Source organism: Anolis carolinensis, chromosome 3 (genome assembly GCF_035594765.1).
Source record: "Anolis carolinensis isolate JA03-04 chromosome 3, rAnoCar3.1.pri, whole genome shotgun sequence".
Taxonomy (NCBI): domain Eukaryota; kingdom Metazoa; phylum Chordata; class Lepidosauria; order Squamata; family Dactyloidae; genus Anolis; species Anolis carolinensis.
The window spans coordinates 274119050-274140337 of NC_085843.1; the positions used below are offsets into that span (position 1 = coordinate 274119050).

Genomic DNA, 21288 nt, shown 5'->3' on the forward strand with positions numbered 1-21288 from the left:
AAATAAAATTGGTTGACAATTTTTCAACCATTGTTTGATTTATCCTAGCACAGAGGATATATAATATATATAGTTGTGAAATAGGTATAGTGAAATTCTACTATTTCACTGTAAGCCAGTGCTCCTCAGTGGTGGTCTATGGACAATGTTTGTTCACAAGCTATGTGCTGTGGATCCCTGCAGAGTTTAATGGGAAAGGGGAGAAAAGTAAATATATACATATGAAGGTTTAACCCCTTGTAGTGTTTGTTTTGCTATCTGTGCCCCTGCTCAGAAGATTTCACCTCACTGTCTGTCCTGTGAGAATTAGATTTTTTAAAATGTTGCTTGTTCTAGAAGCACGGATTGGAGACGAAGCGTCAGTGGAGACATCTTTTCCCCATGACAACTCTTTCAAGAGTGAATTTCCCTTCATAGGTTAGATTTCTCTCACTTCCTATTGCCTCACCCCCGTTCTTAACTATGAGTCATTTATAAGTTGGATGTTTATAACTCAAGGACAGCCTGTGCACGCACGCACACGCACACAGAATGAAACAATGAGAAAACAACCAAACAGCAGAACAAAACAAAAAGCCAGAATAACCTAACAATGTGGTTTCCTTTCTTTTAAGGGAAGGTATACACATTGTCTCATTAAGGCATCAACCCATTACATGTGTATCTGGATGCTCACTTCTGAGCAGACATTACACTATCATGCTATCATTCTGTACACACTTACCTGGGGTGGAAGGGAAACTATTGGATTTGTTGCTGGTTCAAGTGAGTTACTCATCCTGGTAGGAGCAGGGCAGCTATTGGCAGCATAGTAATTCCTAAGTTTCTTACTGTGGTTTTTCCCCTAAAAAGAGAACTTGTGTTAACAACCACTGTGAGTAGCAATGTCTGGACAAAAGGTGAGTTCACTGTGCCAGTTGATACCATTCTTAATTATTACATCAACAGTGTACATGGGGAGACTCTCCATTCTCCATTATTTCATTGGGATTTTAAGTCTTTCACATAACAGGCATGATGCAATACTGGGAATCTAATGCAAATCAGCACAAATGAGATGAAAAACGGTCCTCTAAATTTTCCGCACATTTTTAAAGTTTGGAGATGTTAGGGGTTGCCAAGATCAAGTGAGGGAAAAAATGACCCTAGAATCTCATACCGAGATTCTAAAAATTCTGTGCACCTCAATAATATTTAGAGGTTTAGTAAATTTCACTTCATTTTGCAAATTTGTACAGCTGTGATATAAGTTTCTGTCATGTGCCTCATGCTATCTCTCTTCTATGTTGTTAATATCTCAAGGAAACTTTCTTTTATTCAGTGCATCTTACTTGTAACACGCTTCTTATATACCATCTTTCAGTATTTGGAATACTACACCTAGATTGCTTCAGAAATTGTTATAATAGCTCTGTAAGGTAGAAGAATACAATACTACCCCCTGAACCATGGATCTGATATACATGATTGCAGTTATTCATGTTCCAAAAAATACCTCCCTCCCTTCCACATCCCTTCCCGAAATATTTGCAGGCCTTTCAGGTCCTCTAGCGCAATTCTGTGGTATTCTTCTGGTCCAAGAATAGTCCCCAGTTAGCAGAGCAGGAAAGCTGGACCTATGGCTTACCAAACACCATACATTTAGTCCATGGCAGCCTGAAATGGGGCTTCCTGCTTCATAATTTAACCATTTAGCTACCACAAAATGGCAGAAGAGCTCCCAAAACACTGAAGTAGAGTAACTTCATGCACAAAACATGCTAGATTTACAAACAAACAGGAAAGCTCACACCTGTAATTGTCTGAAGAAGAAATTGCTTAGATCCCGAATTGGAAATGTCCTCATTTCAGAGCTTCCTGCTTACCTGGTAATGAGCCTGGGCTTGCTGTGCAGAATTCAAGGTGACGTTACAGAGCCTGCAACACAAAGGCTTACACAGTTCCTCCAGGACCGGGTCCTGCTCCACCCCTGTAGCAAGTTCCTCATCTTGTGTAAGTGGCAGGGATGGTCCCAGTCCATGTGGTTTCTGTGGGGAGAGTAGCAAGTTGGCTGTGGGCCTGGTGGCCACTGACATAGGAAGAGGCGGCAGCTTCTCAGGAGGAAGAGGAAGAGGAGGTCCACCTTGCTGCAGGAGAATCATTGACTAAGAGACTTTCTAGCATCCTTCTCGATAAAAGATGATGTCTGACCTGCACCGGGCAAAAAAGAAGGGAGGAAATCAATTGAATGGGAGTTTCCATAGCATACTTCACAGAAGAGAGGTTAGTATTTCGGACTAGAATGCCCCAAACTCCTAGGTAACAATTTGTCCATGTTCTTTTCAAGCACACACAAAGAAGTTAGGCAAAATGGTTTACGAGAAGCTTATAGACCAAGAGTTTATTGTTCATTCTGCTGGTACCATAAATTAAGGTGATCATGTTATGCTCCCTGTCAACTGTATTCCTCGTGGACTGTTTTAAAGGGACTGAGACTAATTCATTAATGATATGGCCACCCAAGACTATTTGTTACGATGGTTATATTACCTCCAATATCAAAGACTTACACTAATATACTCCTATCTTGTTTGAGGATTTTTCATTGGCATCTGGTTGTCCGCTTGCACAGCAGAATGCTGGACTAGACAAAGAAGCTATAGCCTTCCAGACATCACTATATTCGCATATTCTTTCCCCACTAACTATGCTACCTAGGACTGATAGTAGTTGTTGACCAGTAACAGAAAGAGGGCCATGCCTAGATAAATCTTTGCTAGATCTAGCATGAAATCGCTAAGTTAGAAGGAATTGCAAAGGTCACCCCTTCCCATGCAAGTTCCCCAGTTAAAGGCCTCCTGAGAAATGATAATCCAATACAGTAGAGTCTCACTTATCCAAGCTAAACGGGCTGGCAGAAGCTTGGATAAGCAAATATGTTGGATAATAAGGAGGGATTAAGGAAAAGCCTATTAAACATCAAATTAGGTTATGATTTTACAAATTAAGCACCAAAACATCATGTTATGCAACAAATTTGACAGAAAAAGTAGTTCAATATGCAGTAATGTTATGTTGTAATTACTGTATTTACGAATTTAGCACCAAAATATCATGATATATTGAAAACACTGACTACAAAAATGGCTTGGATAATCCAGAGGCTTGGATAAACGAGGCTTGGATAAGTGAGACTCTACTATATATGTCTGAGAGTCATGAATGGATGAAAATCTACCTCCCTGGTTGGTCTATTTTACTGTCAAACTGCTTTTACAGTTAGAAAGTCTGTCCTTTTGTCGTTTAATCTCTTTTCTTCTAATCTGGATCCATTCGTTCATATCTCTGGTCTCAAGAGCAGCAGAAAACAAGGTTCTCCATGTTCCTATCCACATGACATTTCTTCAAATGCTTAAAGGCAGCTATCAAATTATCTCTCAATCTTTTCTGAGCTAAACATATCTAGATCTTTTAGCCATTTCTCACAGGGCTTTCATTATTTTGGTCATTTTCCTCTGAACATGCTCCAGATTGATCTGAACACAAACCATCAATCATGTGCAGCATCATGACAGATGTCTTATGGATTCCTTGGGTTTTTGGTTGTTAGAAACTGCAGGAATATATCTTAATATACACACAGAAAGGGAAAAATGAGAAGCAACAATGCTTTTCGACCAAATTCTGTGTGAACAAAAGTGGAATGAAATGGGAAAGTTTCAGTCAAATAATTACAGTGTTTTATTCTGGAAATGGCAGTCTAAACAGAAATGAGATGCTGTAAAGAATGAGGGGTGATGTAGCATATTAAATTATTATATTAATGACTGTGTGGATATATAAGAGTAATCCAAGATAACTGTGTACATAGATATCACTTGATAGCCAATATGAAAACCAAACATAATTGGAAGCAGATGACAACAGAAGTCCCATGGTCTTTATAAAACCAAGATCAGGAATAGTCTGGGATATAGCCATAAACTGTAAACATACAAAATTAGAGTAAAGCTAGAGAACTACACTAAATCATCAAGAATTTAAAGACTAAAAACATATTTACAGTATTAAGCCTAACTGACCATAAAGAGAAGAACTAGAGATAGTGTCAAGAGAGAATGCAAAAAGACTGCCAAAAAGAAGGAACAGCTTCAATGATGGCTGATAAAACTCTTCAAATAATTAATGACAGATGAGAAGCAAAACGTTACTGAACACATCTGCAAATTGTACATGAGGAAAAAACAATTGTTACAATAAACAGTGGAAATCAAGAGTAGAAAACAAAGAGGTAGAATAACATACCTCTTCCACAAGATCCAAGAAGTCTGGGTGAAATTTAAACCAAAAGCAGGATGCTATATGACTAGCAGTAGAGCATATTACATGATCAGGACAAAAGAAAAGATGATCGAAGCAATACACTAAGAAATTATTTTTAAAAAGGTTAGATGGAGGTAGAATCTTCCCATGAAAACCCTTCAAATTTTAGAAAATGAAATTTAAGCTGTTTTCAAAACACGCAGAAAAAATAAACCACCAAAACATGATGGTATACAAAGACAGAATCCAAATTCTAACAGAATTCTGCCAATACTTTTGGAAGACAAAGCAATAGCCCCCAGAATGGAAATGGTTTATATATATATATTCCAGTGCTCAAGAAAAATGGCTCCAGGGATAGTGATCACAAAAAATATGCCTTTCTGGTTAGAAATTGACTTTGAAAGATTAGTTTAAGCAAGGTGAAAGTTTAGGGAAAGTTAGGCTACTGGGACAGAGATGTGAACTACATGTACATCTCATCTCAGAAATGGAGATTCACAGGAAGGCAAATTTAAACAGATGCCAAATTCCAAAAATGAGTTTCATTATATCCACATTGTCAGTACCATTTATAGTTATATATGTTCTTGTTGTTTATTCATTCAGTCGCTTCCGACTCTTTGTGACCTCATGGACCAGCCCACGCCAGAGCTCCCTGTCAGCCATCGCCACCCCATATCCTTCAAGGTCAAGCCAATCACTTCAATGATACCATCCATCCATCTTGCCCTTTGTCGGCCCCTCTTCCTTTTTCCTCCCCTTTTCACCAGCATCACTGTCTTCTCCAAGCTTTCCTGTCTTTTCATTATGTGGACAAAGTACTTCATCTTTGCCTCTAATATCCTTTCCTCCAATGAGCAGTCGTGCATTATTTCCTTGAGTATGGACTAGTTTGATCTTCTTGCAGTCCAAGACACTCTCAGGATTTTCCTCCAACACCACAGCTCAAAAGCATCTATCTTCCTTCGCTCAGCCTTCCTTATGGTCCAACTCTCGCATCCATAGGTTACTACCATCAGGGCCGGCCCAAGGTAATTTTCAAGTGTAAGCGAACAGAATTTTGGCGCCCCCCAAAACAATCGGATATCGAATTGTTGGCAGTTGTGAGGCTACCCTGAGTCCTCTTCAGGGTGAGAAGGGCGGGACACAAGTATGGGAAATAAATAAATAAATAAATAAAATCAGGACAGTAAAAAAAGAACACTCAAAAACAGGGGAATTCCAGACATGAAACAATCAGGGCCAGCTAACACCACCCAACAAAGATTCCCTCAGGCAGGAAGCAGCCAGCTATGAATATGTGAGGGACGTTCAATGCTAATCAAGGTGGCCAACTGCAACATTCACACTTGCCTCAACCTCACAACCTCTGAGGATGCCTGCCATAGATGTGGGTGAAATGTCAGGAGAGAATGCTTCTGGAGCATGGCCAGACAGCCCAGAAAATGCACAGCAACTCAATAATGATAATGATAATTTTATTTCTTACCCGCTCAAGACGGTTGACAACATTGCTAGAACACATAATAATTTAAAAACACTCCGTAAAATATACATATGGAAACATATTTCCATAAAATACACAAAACAAAAAGGAACCCCGGTAGCGAAGTGTGTTAAAGCACTGAGCTGCTGAACTTGCAGACCGAAAGGTCCCAGGTTCAAATCCCGGGAGCGAAATGAGCGCCCGCTGTTAGCTCCAGCTTTTGCCAACCTAGTAGTTCGAAAACATGCCAATGTGAGTAGATCAATAGGTACCACTTCCGGCGGGAAGGTAACGGTGCTCCATGCAGTCATGCTGGCCACATGACCTTGGAGGTGTCTACGGACAACACTGGCTCTTTGGCTTAGAAATGGAGATGAGCACCAACCCCCAGAGTCAGACATGACTGGACTTAACGTCAGGGGAAACCTTTACCTTTACCTTACACAAAACAAAAATTAGACATAGAGTGGAAGTTTAAACAATATCATGAAAAGGGCGAGAAATCTGCCCCTCTCCATATGGTATGAATCAGGGGTCCCCAAACTAAGGCCCGGGGGCCGGATGCGGCCCATCGAAGCCATTTATCCAGCCCCACGGCACAAGGGCAGAAGGGGGTTGGGCTAAGTAACCCAAGGGGTCTCTTCTTCTCTTACAACCATTATTATTATTATTATTATTATTATTATTATTATTATTATTATTATTATTATTATTAATATTGAGGCTGGGTGGCCATCTATCAGGGATGCTTTGCTTGTGCTTTTGGTGCACACAGGCAGAAGGGGGTTGGACTAAATGGCCCAAGGGGTCTCTTCCAAACCTCTTTCTTCTTCTTCTTCTTCTTCTTCTTCTTCTTCTTCTTCTTCTTCTTCTTCTTCACATTGACGCTGGGTGGTCATCTGTCAGGGGTGCTTTGCTTGTGCTTTCAATGCACAAAGCAGAAGGGGATTGGACTCAATGGCCCAAAGGGTGTCTTCCAACCCTCTTTTTTATTGTTATTGTTATTATTATTTATTTATTTATTTATTTATTATTGCTCGGTGGCCAACTATAGTCTGGCCCTCCAACGGTCCGAAGGATCGTGAACTGGCCCCCTGTTTAAAAAGTTTGGGGACCCCTGGTATGAATAAAGAAATCCACTGGACTTAACTGGCACTTGTATCTTTATTTCTCCATTGGAAGAAGTGAGGCACCGTGGAATTAACATAGTTTGACTCCACTTTCACTGCCACGGCTCAATGCTATGGAATCCTGGGAGTTATAGTTCGGTGAGGCATCTAAACTATTTGGCAGAGAAGGTTTAAAGACCTTATAAAACTACAATTCCCAGGGTTTCATAGCATTGAGCCATGGCAATGAAATTGGAGTCAAACTGCATTAATTCCAAAGTGCAGCTGCCCTTTGGTGAGATATATGCATCCCTCTGAAGTACACCACTACAATATACACTACAATATACCCTTAGGCCCTTTCTTATTGCCATATAAAATGCAGGTTATCTGCTTTGAACTGGATTATATGGCAGTGTAGACTTAGATAACCCAGTTCAAGGCAGATAATGTGGATTATCTGCGTTGATAATCTGAATTATATGGTTATGTAGAAGAACCCATACCCTGCCATATAAGATCCAGACTATCTGCTCTGAACTGGATTATATGGCTGTGTAGATGCATATAATCCGGTTCAGTGCATATGACCTGGATTATCTGCCTTCATAATCTCAATTATATGGTTATGTAGAAGAACCCATACCCTGCCATATAAGATCCAGACTATCTGCTCTGAACTGGATTATATGGCTGTGTAGATGCATATAATCCGGTTCAGTGCATATGACCTGGATTATCTGCCTTCATAATCTCAATTATATGGTTATGTAGAAGAACCCATACCCTGCCATATAAAATCCAGACTATCTGCTCTGAACTGGATTATATGGCTGTGTGGATGCATGTAATCCGGTTCAGTGCATATGACCTGGATTATCTGCCTTCATAATCTCAATTATATGGTTATGTAGAAGAACCCATACCCTGCCATATAAAATCCAGACTATCTGCTCTGAACTGGATTATATGGCTGTGTGGATGCATATAATCTGGTTCAAAGCAGAAAATGTGGATTATCTGCCTTGATAATCTGTCTTCTATGGCTGTGAAGAAGGGGCCTTAGGAAACTATAAATCCTAGGAGTAGGCCCACATGTTCCAGCTTCTGGAACATGGCCAGGCAGCTGAAAAACCTGCAGCAACCCAGCCTCAGGCCCCTCCATTTCCCCCCTCAGTTGCCAAGTTGGCCCAGGCCTGCCCTGGAGACATGCCTGGCGAAATGCTGGGAACAGGGACGGGTTCCTACCTGCCCCGTCTTCATGGCTGAGAGGGTCCCCAAGGAGGTGCATGGCAGGGGCACAGGCCTGCTCGACCTGCCAGAGCTCCTTCCAGCCACGGAGGGCTGCCGGGCGTTGCGGGAGGAATCCAGGAAGGGTGCAGGTGGAGCAGCAGGCCCAGAGGCCTGGCCTCAGGTCTTGTTCAGGGGCAAGAGGGCTGCAAGGGCGAGAGGGCCGAGTGCGAGAGAGGCGTGAGTGGGCCGAGTGTGAGAGGGGCGTGAGTGGGCCGAGTGCGAGAGAGGTGTGAGTGGGCCGAGTGCGAGAGGGGCGTGAGTGGGCCGAGTGAGAGAGATGCGTGAGTGGGCCGAGTGCGAGAGGGGAGTGAGTGGGCCGAGTGAGAGAGAGGCGCGAGTAGGCCAAGTGAGAGAGAGGCGCGAGTTGGCCGAGTGCGAGAGAGGCGTGAGTGGGCCGAGTGCGAGAGGGGCATGAGTGGGACGAGTGAGAGAGAGGCGCAAGTGGGCCGAGTGCGAGAGGGGCGTGAGTGGGCCGAGTGAGAGAGATGCGTGAGTGGGCCGAGTGCGAGAGGGGCGTGAGTGGGCCGAGTGCGAGAGAGGCGTGAGTGGGCCGAGTGCGAGAGGGGCGTGAGTGGGCCGAGTGAGAGAGATGCGTGAATGGACCGAGTGCGAGACGGGAGTGAGTGGGCCGAGTGAGAGAGAGGCGCGAGTAGGCCGAGTGAGAGAGAGGCGCGAGTGGGCCGAGTGCGAGAGAGGCGTGAGTGGGCCGAGTGCGAGAGGGGCATGAGTGGGACGAGTGAGAGAGAGGCGCAAGTGGGCCGAGTGCGAGAGGGGCGTGAGTGGGCCGAGTGAGAGAGATGCGTGAGTGGGCCGAGTGCGAGAGGGGAGTGAGTGGGCCGAGTGAGAGAGAGGCGCGAGTAGGCCGAGTGAGAGAGAGGCGCGAGTTGGCCGAGTGCGAGAGAGGCGTGAGTGGGCCGAGTGCGAGAGGGGCATGAGTGGGACGAGTGAGAGAGAGGCGCAAGTGGGCCGAGTGCGAGAGGGGCGTGAGTGGGCCGAGTGAGAGAGATGCGTGAGTGGGCCGAGTGCGAGAGGGGCGTGAGTGGGCCGAGTGCGAGAGAGGCGTGAGTGGGCCGAGTGCGAGAGATGCGTGAGTGGGCCAAGTGCGAGAGGGGCGTGAGTGGGCCGAGTGCGAGAGGGGAGTGAGTGGGCCGAGTGAGAGAGAGGCGCGAGTAGGCCGAGTGAGAGAGAGGCGCGAGTGGGCCGAGTGCGAGAGAGGCGTGAGTGGGCCGAGTGCGAGAGGGGCGTGAGTGGGCCGAGTGAGAGAGAGGCGTGAGTGGGCCGAGTGCGAGAGGGGTGTGAGTGGGCCGAGTGAGAGAGAGGCGTGAGTGGGCCGAGTGCGAGAGGGGCGCGATTGAGCCGAGTGCGAGAGGGCCGCGAGTGGGCCGAGTGCGAGAGATGTGCGAGTGGGCCGAGGAGTGCGAGAGGGAGCCTCAACAGCGCCCCCCTTGACGTGCGCCCGAAGCGGCTGCTTAAACGGCCTCCATTGTTGGACCGGCCCTGACTACCATTGATTTAACTACGTGGACCTTCGTTGCCAGTGTGATGTCTCTACTCTTCACTATTCTATCGAGGTTGGTCATTGCTCTCCTCCCAAGAAGTAAACGTCTTCTGATTTCCTAGCTGCCGTTTGCATCTGCAGTAATCTTTGCCCCTAGAAATACAAAGTCTGTCACTGCCTCCACGTTTTCTCCCTCTATTTGCCAGTCATCAATCAGTCTGGTTGCCATAACCTTGGTTTTCTTGATGTTTATATTGATTATATAATTACTAAAAAAGCTAGCTATTGGGCAAATGCAAAAATGTTAATGTCTAGTTTATAGAGATAAAATCTCTTTCCACAAGCAGATATAAGAGAATGTGTGGCTCCCCAATTACTGTTGAACTACAAATCCCATCATATTGGACTATAGACTGATGTGATTTCTAAACAACACATTGCCAACTCTACTATAGAGCTGCCTTCCACAACCTCTGCCATGCAGATGCTTTGTACTATAATGCCCATCCTTTCTAGCCATTGGTTATTCCAGCTGGGGCTGATGGACATTGTAGGTCAGAACAACTAGATAGATCTTGGTGGGGAAGATACATGGGTGCTTTAAAAGATAACTAAAGTCTACTTATTCACACATTCAAGGAGTTTTGTTATGAGGTACACTGCAAAAGCTCACATGCAACCCTTCTCAGTTTGGGGTGATACAATTGCAGAATAATATTAGCAGGATTTTAAACCACATAATAATGATAACAATAACAATAATAATAAAACTAATAAGAGTTTGGTCTAAAATCTAGCAACATGATATGAAAAAGCACAAGTGCAGACAAACTAATTTTGAGGTTTCCCTCCGAAGTGCAAATGTAGTTCAATATTAGGCCACTCTGCTTCAAGCCAGAATAGGATGCAATTGTCAGTTTGACCTAGCCATTCCTTCAATTGTTTTACATCCATTTTGGTCTCTTAGCATTGGTTTTGCCATAATTTTAACATGCAAGGAATGTAGTATTTGGAAAGCACAGGGCTGTAAAATATGTGCATGTATTATTAATGCATGAAACTTATGCCCTCTCAACAGAGGTGGTAGTGGTTTACTTAGAAAATAAATAAATGGTCAGAAAAAATTAAGAAGGGTAAAACCAGGCCCACCTATATTAATTCAAAAAGGAACCCCCTTATTCTAAGAGGAAGGGATGCATCCAGATATCATGTTCTCCTTGACAGCTTGTCATCTTGCTGAAGACAGAGTGCATGACAAGCTGAGCATCCTTTACCCAAAAATCCAAAATACCTCAAAATCAGTCATGTGTGGGTGGCTCACAGAGAGACACATTTGCTTTTTGATGGTTTGATGCACACAGACTTTTGTTTCATGCATAACATTATTTACAATTGCCTTCAGGCTATGTGTGTCAGGTGCATATGCAGCATAACAAATTGTGTGTTTAGACTTGGGTCTCATCTCCAAGATATCCCATTATGAACGTCTATAGTAGGGGAATGGTAAAAGCGAGATAAATGTAGTTTCAAGTTGCTTGAGAGTTACTATCAAAAATAGGCCTAACCCTATTCTCCATACTATACCATAAACTCTGTGTTGACTTAATAGCAATATTAAAATATAGTAATTAAAAACAAATAAAGACAAGCCTAATGTAACACAGTTTAAGTGTACTATACAAAGATTTTATAGTAAAAAATTTTCCCTGACATTAAGTCTAGTTGTGTCCGACTCTGGGGGCTGGTGCTCATCTTTTTGAGTAATTACATTGGAATACCGCCGATCTCTGGGCCTGAATATATTGCACAAGATTTATCTAGCCTACAATGATACATTTTAATATATTGGGTTTATGGTTCCCGTCCCCTTGATCAGGTTGTGTAAGTGTTATTTATTGCCATATAATCGTATTGTTTTACCTTGCTTAATAATGTGTTATTATGTTGTTATGTAATGTATGTGTGGTTTTTATGATTAGAAACTGCCCTGAGTCCCATCAGGGAGATAGGGCGGTATATAAATAAAGTTTTTATTATTATTATTATTATTATTATTATTATTATTATCTCCATTTCTAAGCTGAAGAGCTAGCCTTGTCCGTAGACACCTCCAAGTTCATGTGGCCAGCATGGAGCGCCATTACCTCCCTGTTGGAGTAGTACCTATTGATCTACTCACATTTGCATGTTTTCAAACTCCTAAGTTGGCAGAAGCTGGGGCTAACAGTGGGAGGTCACCCCGCTTCCTGGATTCAAACCACCGACCTTTCGGTCAGCAAGTTCAGCAGCTCAGTGGTTTAACCCACTGTGCCACCGGAGGCTTAAAGTAAAGGTAAAGGTTTCCCCTGACGTTAAGTCCAGTTGTGTTCGACTCTGAGGGTTGGTGCTCATCTCCATTTCTAGGCCGAAGAGCCGGAGTTGTCTGTAGACACCTCCTGGTCATGTGGCCAGCATGAGTGCATGGAGCGCTGTTACCTTCCCGCCGGAGCAGTACCTATTGATCTACTCACATTTGCATGTTTTCAAACTGCTAGGTTGGCAGAAGCTGGGGCTAACAGCAAGAGCTCACCCCGCCCCCCAGATTTGAACCTGCGACCTTTCGGTCGCAGCTCAGCGCTTTAACACACTGTGCCACTGGGGGCTCCATCACTGGGGGCTTACTGTATTATAATTTTTTTTGCCAGTTGCTGGAGAGTTCTGGTTAACCAAGAGTTTACTGTATATACAAAGGCGAGTATTTTAAAATAAAATGTAAAAATCTGAAATCCAAAATGCTTCTGGTCACCAAGCATTTCAGATAAATGATACTCAGCCTATAAGAATGTATGGACTCCTGCTCTCTAAAGTGAAGGGTTAACTAAACGAATGCATAGTTATGACAGTTCCAAAAGGGAACCTCCTAATCCTCAGGCCAGGAGAGGGATGCTTACATTGATCATGTCCTTTCTGACAGCTTCCCATCTTGCTGGAGACAGATTGTTGGAGTTACACATATACACACACACAAAATAACCACTGATCGAGCACACAACACGCATCACAGAGAAAACAAGCCTCAAGGGGAGTGACAACAATGCCATGAAGCATCTCTGCAGAACTTACATAAAGCACCTAAAAGGTTTGGAAACCAATCCAGCTCCGCTTTGCTCAAAGGGAGCTGCAGTCTTTCTTGGTGCCATAGTCAGCCTATTATGGGATGCCCATAGCAACGAGGACATCATGGACCTACCGGCTTCCCAAGAGGAAGAGAGAGGGAGGAGGAGGAGAAGGAGGAAGGTTTGTTCTCGACGATGGATGCGCCACGACCCTCGCCAAGTTTGGAGAGAGAGCGCTTCAGCTCTCCATCTTCTTCCCAGTTTAACTTAAAAGCCGGCTGCTTTCTGTGCTCCTCGGCTTGGAGAGATGGGGGAGGCGGCTCGGCATCACCGGACACAGATGGAAACAGCTGCAGGAAGTGACTGCAGAGGGAGGGAAGGAGGGAGAGGAGGAGAGAGGAGGAGACTGGGGAAGTGCCCTCGCCAAGGACGCACCGTGCGCTCCGGCGCGCAACAGCTGAGCCTCGCCTCCGGTGCCTTTCTCTCCTTTCCCCTCTTTCTCTCCAAAGGCTTCCAAACTGGGAAAGTACTCATCCCTAAACTGTAGTCCTTCAGGTGTTTTGGACTTCAGCTCCCAGAAGCCTCAGCTGCCTTGGGATTCTGGGAGATGAAGTCCAAATCACCTGCAAGACTTGAGTTTGGAGAATACTGTGGCTGAGTCAGGCTCCAGCACAGCAATCCCTGCCTGTGCTTCAGGGACCATCTCCACGGTTGGTTTGTTTATGGTATCAGAAGCTAACCGAGGGCACAGTTGTAATATATTTAGAAACACAAACAAAGTTAAAAATTTGACATGATGCTAAATGTCCTTTGACCAGAAACTGCCCACTTGGAGTGCCCCAAGTGTTGCAATTAGAAGGTCCTCCATTGTGCAAGTGGCAGGACTCAGGCTTCATTGTAATTATTATTATTATTATTATTATTATTATTATTATTATTATTATTATTATTATTATTATTATATTATAATAATTATTGAATTATATAATAATTAATGATTGAACTTCAAAGACTCTGGCAGAAACCAGTGCAGGTGGTCCCGGTGGTGATGGGCACATTGGGTGCCGTGCCAAAAGATCTCAGCTGGCATTTGGAAACAATAGACATTGACAAAATCACAATCTGCCAACTGCAAAAAGTCACCCTACTGGGATCTGCGCGCATCATCCGAAAATACATCACACAGTCCTAGACACTTGGGAAGTGTCTTTTTGTGATTTTGTGATATGAAATCCAGCATATCTATCTTGTTTGCTGTGTCATAATAAAATAATAATAATAATAATCTCGGCTATCAAACATCTAAGAATTCTCACAAAATTTCGCATCTGATGTACATGGATGACCTGAAGCTGTATGGGAAAACTGAAACTGAAGTCCAGTCTCTGACTAACACTGTCCGAATTTTTAGCACTGATATCAGCATGGAGTTTGGCTTGGACAAATGTTCGACAGTGGCATTGAAGAAGGGAAAAATAATTGAAAGTGAGGGCATAAATATGCCTAATGGCCAAACAATAAAGTGTCACCAGCCAGAGGCCTATAAATATCTGGGCATACTACAGCTGGACAACATCAAGCATGAACATGTGAAAACTGTGGTCAGCAAAGAATACACACAAAGGGTCAGAAAAATTCTCAAAAGCAAGCTCAATGGAGGCAACACCATCAAGGCCATAAACACCTGGGCCATACCTGTCATAAGATATACTGCTGGCATTATAAATTGGACACAGGTGGAACTGGACAATTTGGACGGAAAAACAAGAAAACTTCATGACCATTCATCATTCACTGCACCCTCGCAGTGATGTTGACCGGCTATATCTGCCTAGAAGATCAGGGGGCAGAGGACTCTTACAAGTAAAACAAGCAGTCAAAGAAGAAGAACATGCCCTGGCAGAATATGTCAAGCAAAGTGAAGAACCTGCTTTGATTGAAGTCAAAAATCAGAAACTCCTCAAAGCACAGCAGACAAAAAAAGTACAAGAAAACCGCACTACAAACTAGAGCTGACAGCTGGCACAACAAAACATTGCATGGAAAGTTCCTCAACAAAATTGAAGGAAAAGCTGATAAGGAGAAGACCTGGCTATGGTTCACAAATGGGAACCTGAAGAAGGAGACAGAAGGCCTGATCCTTGCAGCCCAGGAGCAAGCCATCAGAACAAATGCAATTAAGGCCAAGATCGAAAAATCAGCTGATGACCCAAAATGCAGACTGTGCAAGGAAACCGACGAAACCATTGATCATCTCCTCAGCTGCTGTAAGAAAATCGCAAAGACAGACTACAAACAGAGGCACAACTATGTGGCCCAAATGATTCATTGTAACTTATGCCTCAAGTACCACCTCCCAGCAGAAAGGAACTGGTAGGATCACAAACCTGCAAAAGTATTGGAAAATGAGCATGCAAAGATACTGTGGGACTTCCGAACCCAGACTGACAAAGTTCTGGAACACAACACACCAGACCTCACAGTTGTGGAAAAGAAAAAGGTTTGAATCATTGATGTTGCCATCCCAGGTGACAGTCGCATTGACGAAAAACAACAAGAAAAACTCAGCCGCTATCAGGACCTCAAGATTGAACTTCAAATACTATGGCAGAAACCAGTGCAGGTGGTCCCGGTGGTGATCGGCACATTGGGTGCCGTGCCAAAAGATCTCAGCCGGCATTTGGAAACAATAGACATTGACAAAATCACGATCTGCCAACTGCAAAAGGCCACCCTACTGGAATCTGCACGCATCATCTGAAAATACATCACACAGTCCTAGACACTTGGGAAGTGTTCGACTTGTGATTTTGTGATACGAAATCCAGCATATCTATCTTGTTTGCTGTGTCATAATATAATAATAATAATAATAATAGTAATAATAATAATAATAATAATAATAATAATAATAATAATAATAGAAACCAGTGCAGGTGGTCCCGGTGGTGATTGGCACACTGGGTGCCGTGCCAAAAGATCTCAGCCAGCATTTGGAAACAATAGACATTGACAAAATCACGATCTGCCAACTGCAAAAGACCACCCTGCTGGGATCTGCGCGCATCATCCGAAAATACATCACAGAGTCCTAGACACTTGGGAAGTGTTCGACTTGTGATTTTGTGATATGAAATCCAGCATAGCTATCTTGTTTGCTGTGTCATAATAAAATAATAATAATAATAATAATAATAATAATAATAATAATAATAATAATAATAATATAATAATAACTTTATTTTTATACCCCACCTCTATCTCCTCAAAGGGGACTCAGGGCGGCTTACATGGAGTCAAGCCCAAATAAAAACAATAGCAATATAAAACACAACAATAGACAAGAGACATGCACAATTATAAAAATTTAGACATTAGCCAATAAAAACAAATGACAAGAACTAATAAAAACATGGATTAAAACGGAGAGGTTGTAAAAGTAGACTGGATAAGGTGCACCATATAAATATGTAAACACGAGGTGACTGATAAAATGCTGCAAATTCTTGGAAGTGCAAATTGGGATGGGAATAGACCCTGTGTCTATATCAAGTTCACAAAGGTAAAAAGTGAAAACCGGTACAAGAATGGTCACAGATACAGAATTGTTATGTGGATGAGCAATCTTTATCCAAAGGCCTGAGTGAAGGAAAGGCAGAAACAAAGACAAGTGGCTTCATGGTGTACTGCTTATATTAATACAAGAGTAAGATTTACTCCTTTCACACATCAACATGCACTGACTACTGTAAAGATCTGAAAAAATTATTTCACCTCACCTGGCCCTTTGAAAATTTAGGACGAGGGGCATGACTTGGATCTTTCTGGATCCTATCACATTCTATCCCACTCCAACAACTGTATAAATATGCCTTATGCCATACTGTATTGAGAAGTGGGTTTATAGCCACAAATCTTCATGGACCCTGGGCTTTGAAGGATGTGTTCGGGGCCTCAGGTTTGAGGTTAGGGGTTTGGGTCGGAGGGTTTCAGGGTGGGTGTCTTCAGTCTCATTCTTTTCCACCATCTACTGGGGGAGAAGAATATTAATATTCAAATTAGATATGAAGTATTTGCGAGGGCACGTTAAGGATTTAATTAAATGTGCATTCATTGGCTATGTGTGTGTTCTTATTTAATACTACTGAAATGTGCTTGAGTCAGGACATCTTACCACCCTAAGTGAAGATAATTAAATTTTTGTTATCTCTCAACCAATACTTAGAGGCAGTGGTGGGAAGATATGCTGTTCCGCTTATCTTCTGTGATAACACTTTAGCTACTAATTTCAGAAGGCAACAGAAAAGTCCTATAATTTAGTTAAAATTTGCCACAGTCAGGGAAGTAGTTTTGTTAAAGGCACATTACTTTTTCTGCTAAACTATTTTCCACTTCCAAACACATTACACAAGGCTACCCAACTGCGTTTCATTCTCAAGGCTTGTCCTTTGTGGCATCTCCACAGTATAATTAATGCAGTTTGACACCATTGCAACTGCCACGGCTCAATACTATAGAATCACAAGAGTTGTAGTTTTACAAGGTCTTTAGCCTTCTTTGTCAAAGAGTGCTGATGTCTCACCAAACTACAAATCCCAGGACTATGTAGCCTTGAGCTATGGCAGTAAAAATAGTGTCAAATTGCGTCAATTCTATAATGTATGCAGCCTAAGATTCTAGTAGTAATTACATTGGCTAACATACATTTTGGTGCCAAATATTAGACCTGTTTGGGGGTATATTTGACCTGCTGATTCCATGGCACCAGTCTTCCCCTATCAGCTCAAGTTTTTGAGATACAGAACATATGCCATGTAGCAGTGGCCATTTGCACACCCATAAAGAATCATGATAACCAACCATACCCATGCCAAGTGGTGTAATTTTTTTTAAAAAAAGTTCCTACCATAATGTATTCCAATTTTGTTCAAATTTTAGCTGTAGCACCAGTTAGCTGTTAGACTAAGTTTCCCAAAATTTGAGGTTTCTAACTGCAGTCACGACACCTTTTGATGCACACTTTGAATCAACTTGTTTGAGTGGATTTAGCATCCATAATGTAAAAATTAATTTCATCATAATCAGCAGAAAATATTGTACAAGATTTCATTTTACTAGCCATTCTTATACATTTACATTCAATTTTACTAGACCCCGAAATGGCATTTTATTAAATGTGTGTACATTGACTACATTTCAGATAAGGGCCTCTAGATAAGCAACTATTGCAGTTAGAGAATTCAAATTTTGGGAAACTTAGTTTAACACCTCATTGGCGCTACAGCTAAAATTTGAACAAAATTGGAGACATGATGGTGGAAAGATTTAGACCACTTGGCATGGAATGACCCAGAAACTAGAGATGGTGTGGTGTATCCAATGCAGTTTTCTGAATCAGTGCCCCAAATAACCCCAGGAACAGGCCTAAAAACCAAGAACACCATTCTTTTTTTTTTTTGCTGGGCTGTGTTACAGTTTATTTAGTAGGAATGTTTGAATTGGTAATCATCATAGCAATTGTAATTGCAAATAATCTGTTGGCAAATATATTTGCTTTTTGCTTTTTAAGATATGGTAGCACTAATATAACAGACAAACAGGAATGCAGCAAAGGTCTACAATATGGCAATAATGCTGATCTGCTTTACATGATGCTTCCAAACATTAGTGGGAAAATGCACAGTAAAAACCCTCATGTATGCTAAATTCACATTCTTAATGCTAAGTATATTTATATAGCTTACCGATCCTGTCGTCCCTGCTTGGCAATTCAAGAACTTGACATTACTCAGAAAAATACTACTGTACTTTAAAAATTAAGGGTCCTTGAGAACATCACTAGATGGCAGTAATCAATTAGGATGGAAGGCAAAGAGGCTCCCACTATAAGCAGAGATGTCCCAGAAAATTCATATCCAAAGGAAGATAAATCCCTGTAATCTATGTTTAAGGAATTAGAAAGAGGGGAAACATTTAGAAAAGGTTTGGAGAGGAAGTGATTGATTTTTCATTATGTACAAGTGCTCTGTTGAACTTCGGAGCAAAGCGAATTTATCCTATAACAAGTGGTATCGCAACTTCAGGAAGACAGTTCCTGATAGAATATCAATCTCTACAAATTTTAATATAACTATATCTAATTGTAATATTATTTCAGGGTATTACTCAGTAATATGCTACTGTATTATTATGATAGATTATAATATTACTGTACACAAAATTGGGGTCATGTCTATGCTTGATCAACGTCATAGAATGATTCCCATAGCTTACTGATTCTATAAAAAATTAATATCTGAAACCCACTGGAATCAATGGGATTAGTCAAGTCTAGTTTGTATGAGACTAATTTTGTAGGTGGCAGCCCTATGTATATATCCCAGGGGGAACATTGCATTAAAGGAACTTACTTTCAAGCATATATGATTGACATACGATTGAAGAAATCTAGAAAACTTTATTTAATATAAATTTGTATATCTCCCCCACAAATTGCTGTTGCTTCCGCATGTCACAAACATGATAGATATTAAAAATTTCAGAACTGAAAAATACCTTTTTATACTAGCAACCAATGTTTGAATCCAAGCCTTCTGCTAGCCGTGCTCATTTGCCAGTGATTGGTTTTGCTCAAATATAGCCCAAAGTGTTCATTACTGTCCCAACTTCCTCCAAATAGACAAAAAAAAATGGCCAAAATCGCAGACATACATACATACATAATGTATTGATGTTCTGTCCAGATTAAGGCTTTTCAGGTGCTTTTCGAGGTTTCTTAGAATGCCTCCAAGAGCACCAACCACTATTGGTACCACTGTTGTTCTCTTTAGCCATAGTTGTCCAATTTCAGTTTGTAAGTCCTTATATTTTGTGATCTTTTCCAACTCTTTGTCCTCTACTGGTACTGCAGTGTCTATAATAAAATATGTTTCTTTTCCACAACCATTATATCTGGTGTGTTATGTGGCTGGTGTTTATCTGTTTGGATTCTAAAATCGCAGAATATTTTTGCTTCTTTGTTTTCCATTGTGTTTTCTGGCTTGTGCTCATACCAGGTTTTACTGTAGGGGAGGCCAGAATTTTTGCAAAGGTTCCAGTGCACAATTGCTGCTAGCCTGTTGTGAAGTTCAATATAATCAGCCTTGTTGTTGTTGTTGTTGTTGTTGTTGTTGTTGTTGTTGTTGTTATGTTTATTTATAACCCACTTTTTCTCTCCACAAAGGAGACTCAAAGTAGTGCAGGAAGGCTTGGAGACTTTGCAGGGTTGAGGGAAGCAAATCACCATGCATTGAACACATTATGGGTGATTTCAACGCAAAATATCACCATTTTTTTTTAAATAGTCTGGAGACTCTGGATGGCTACATGGGTGCTTCAGGGTGACATTTAGGGTCTCAAGAGCTGCATGAGGCTCGTGCCCAGTTCTTATCTAAGATAACTTAAATGAAATATCAATTGATTGGCATACCTCACATTATTATTATTTGCAAAGAACAAACCAGTCATAATCTTCATATATATCAATTTCCACAATTGGTACAGATTTGAACAAACCATTGGACCCCAAAGCCTTTAACACAAAGCCATATTTTGCGCTGGTAAAATACTAAAGCCAGTGTTGAGTCTTTATGGAGAGGAAATTCCACATGTAGAACTGAAGGGGCATGCACTTTGCATGTTTTCCTTGCTGTAAAAATGCAAAATGTTTTATTGTTTCTGACTCGGTAGGGTGGTGCAGAAGGAACACACCAACGAGTTGAATCTCTCTGAAGATTGGCTTTATTTGCCAGCCAAGCAAATGGCGGCAGTTGCACTCTGGGCATGAAAATGCTGTCACGCCCCCAAAATGGGGCCACGATCTTTTAATGTTTTACAGAAATCTCTATCATGGATGTGGCATGTCTTAATCATGAACAATCAAGTGAGTAATAGGAGATCCCGGTAGTGCATTGGGCTAAACCCTTGTACCGGCAGGACTGCTGACTTGAAGGTTGGGTTGTTGACCTGAAGGTTGCAGGTTCGGATCCAACCCGGGGAGAGTGTGGATGAGCTCCCTGTATCAGCTCCTGCCTCCCACAAGGATGGTAAAAACATCAAAACATCCAGCCGTCCCGTGGGCAACCTTCTTGCAGACACCCAATTCTCTCACACCAAAAGCAACTTGCAGTTTCTGAAGTTGCTCCTGACACAAAAAAAGTGAGAAATGGGTGGGAATGTAGGAGCCCCCCGATGGCGCAGTAGCTTAAACCGCTGAACTGCTGAACTTGCTGTTGGCAGTTCGAATCCAGGGAGCGGAGTAAGCTCCCACTGTCAGCTCCAGTTTCTACCAACCTAGCAGTTTGAAAACATGCAAATATGAGTAGATCAATAGGTACCGCTCTGGTGGGAAGGTAACGGCGCTCCATGCAGTCATGCCAGCCACATGACTTTGGAGGTGTCTATGGACAACACCAGCTCTTCAGCTTAGAAATGGAGATGAGCACTAACCCCCAGAGTCTGACA

At 42.3% G+C, this 21288-nt stretch overlaps 1 protein-coding gene across 2 annotated transcripts in view; it reads right to left on the minus strand.

Moving 5' to 3' along the window:
• Window positions 1-13251, minus strand: part of zmat3 (zinc finger matrin-type 3) — a 30242-nt gene extending 16991 nt beyond the window's left edge. Inside the window, exons 1-3 of one of the 2 annotated variants that reach the window (XM_008105998.3) lie at window positions 12921-13251; window positions 1866-2190; window positions 725-844 (exon numbers count right to left, since the gene is read on the minus strand). In XM_008105998.3, the coding sequence (XP_008104205.1) occupies window positions 725-844; window positions 1866-2141 (396 nt within the window). In that variant the 5' untranslated portion in view covers window positions 2142-2190; window positions 12921-13251. The other variant, XM_003218119.4, reaches the window with a different exon arrangement.
• Window positions 13252-21288: the final 8037 nt, after the last annotated feature.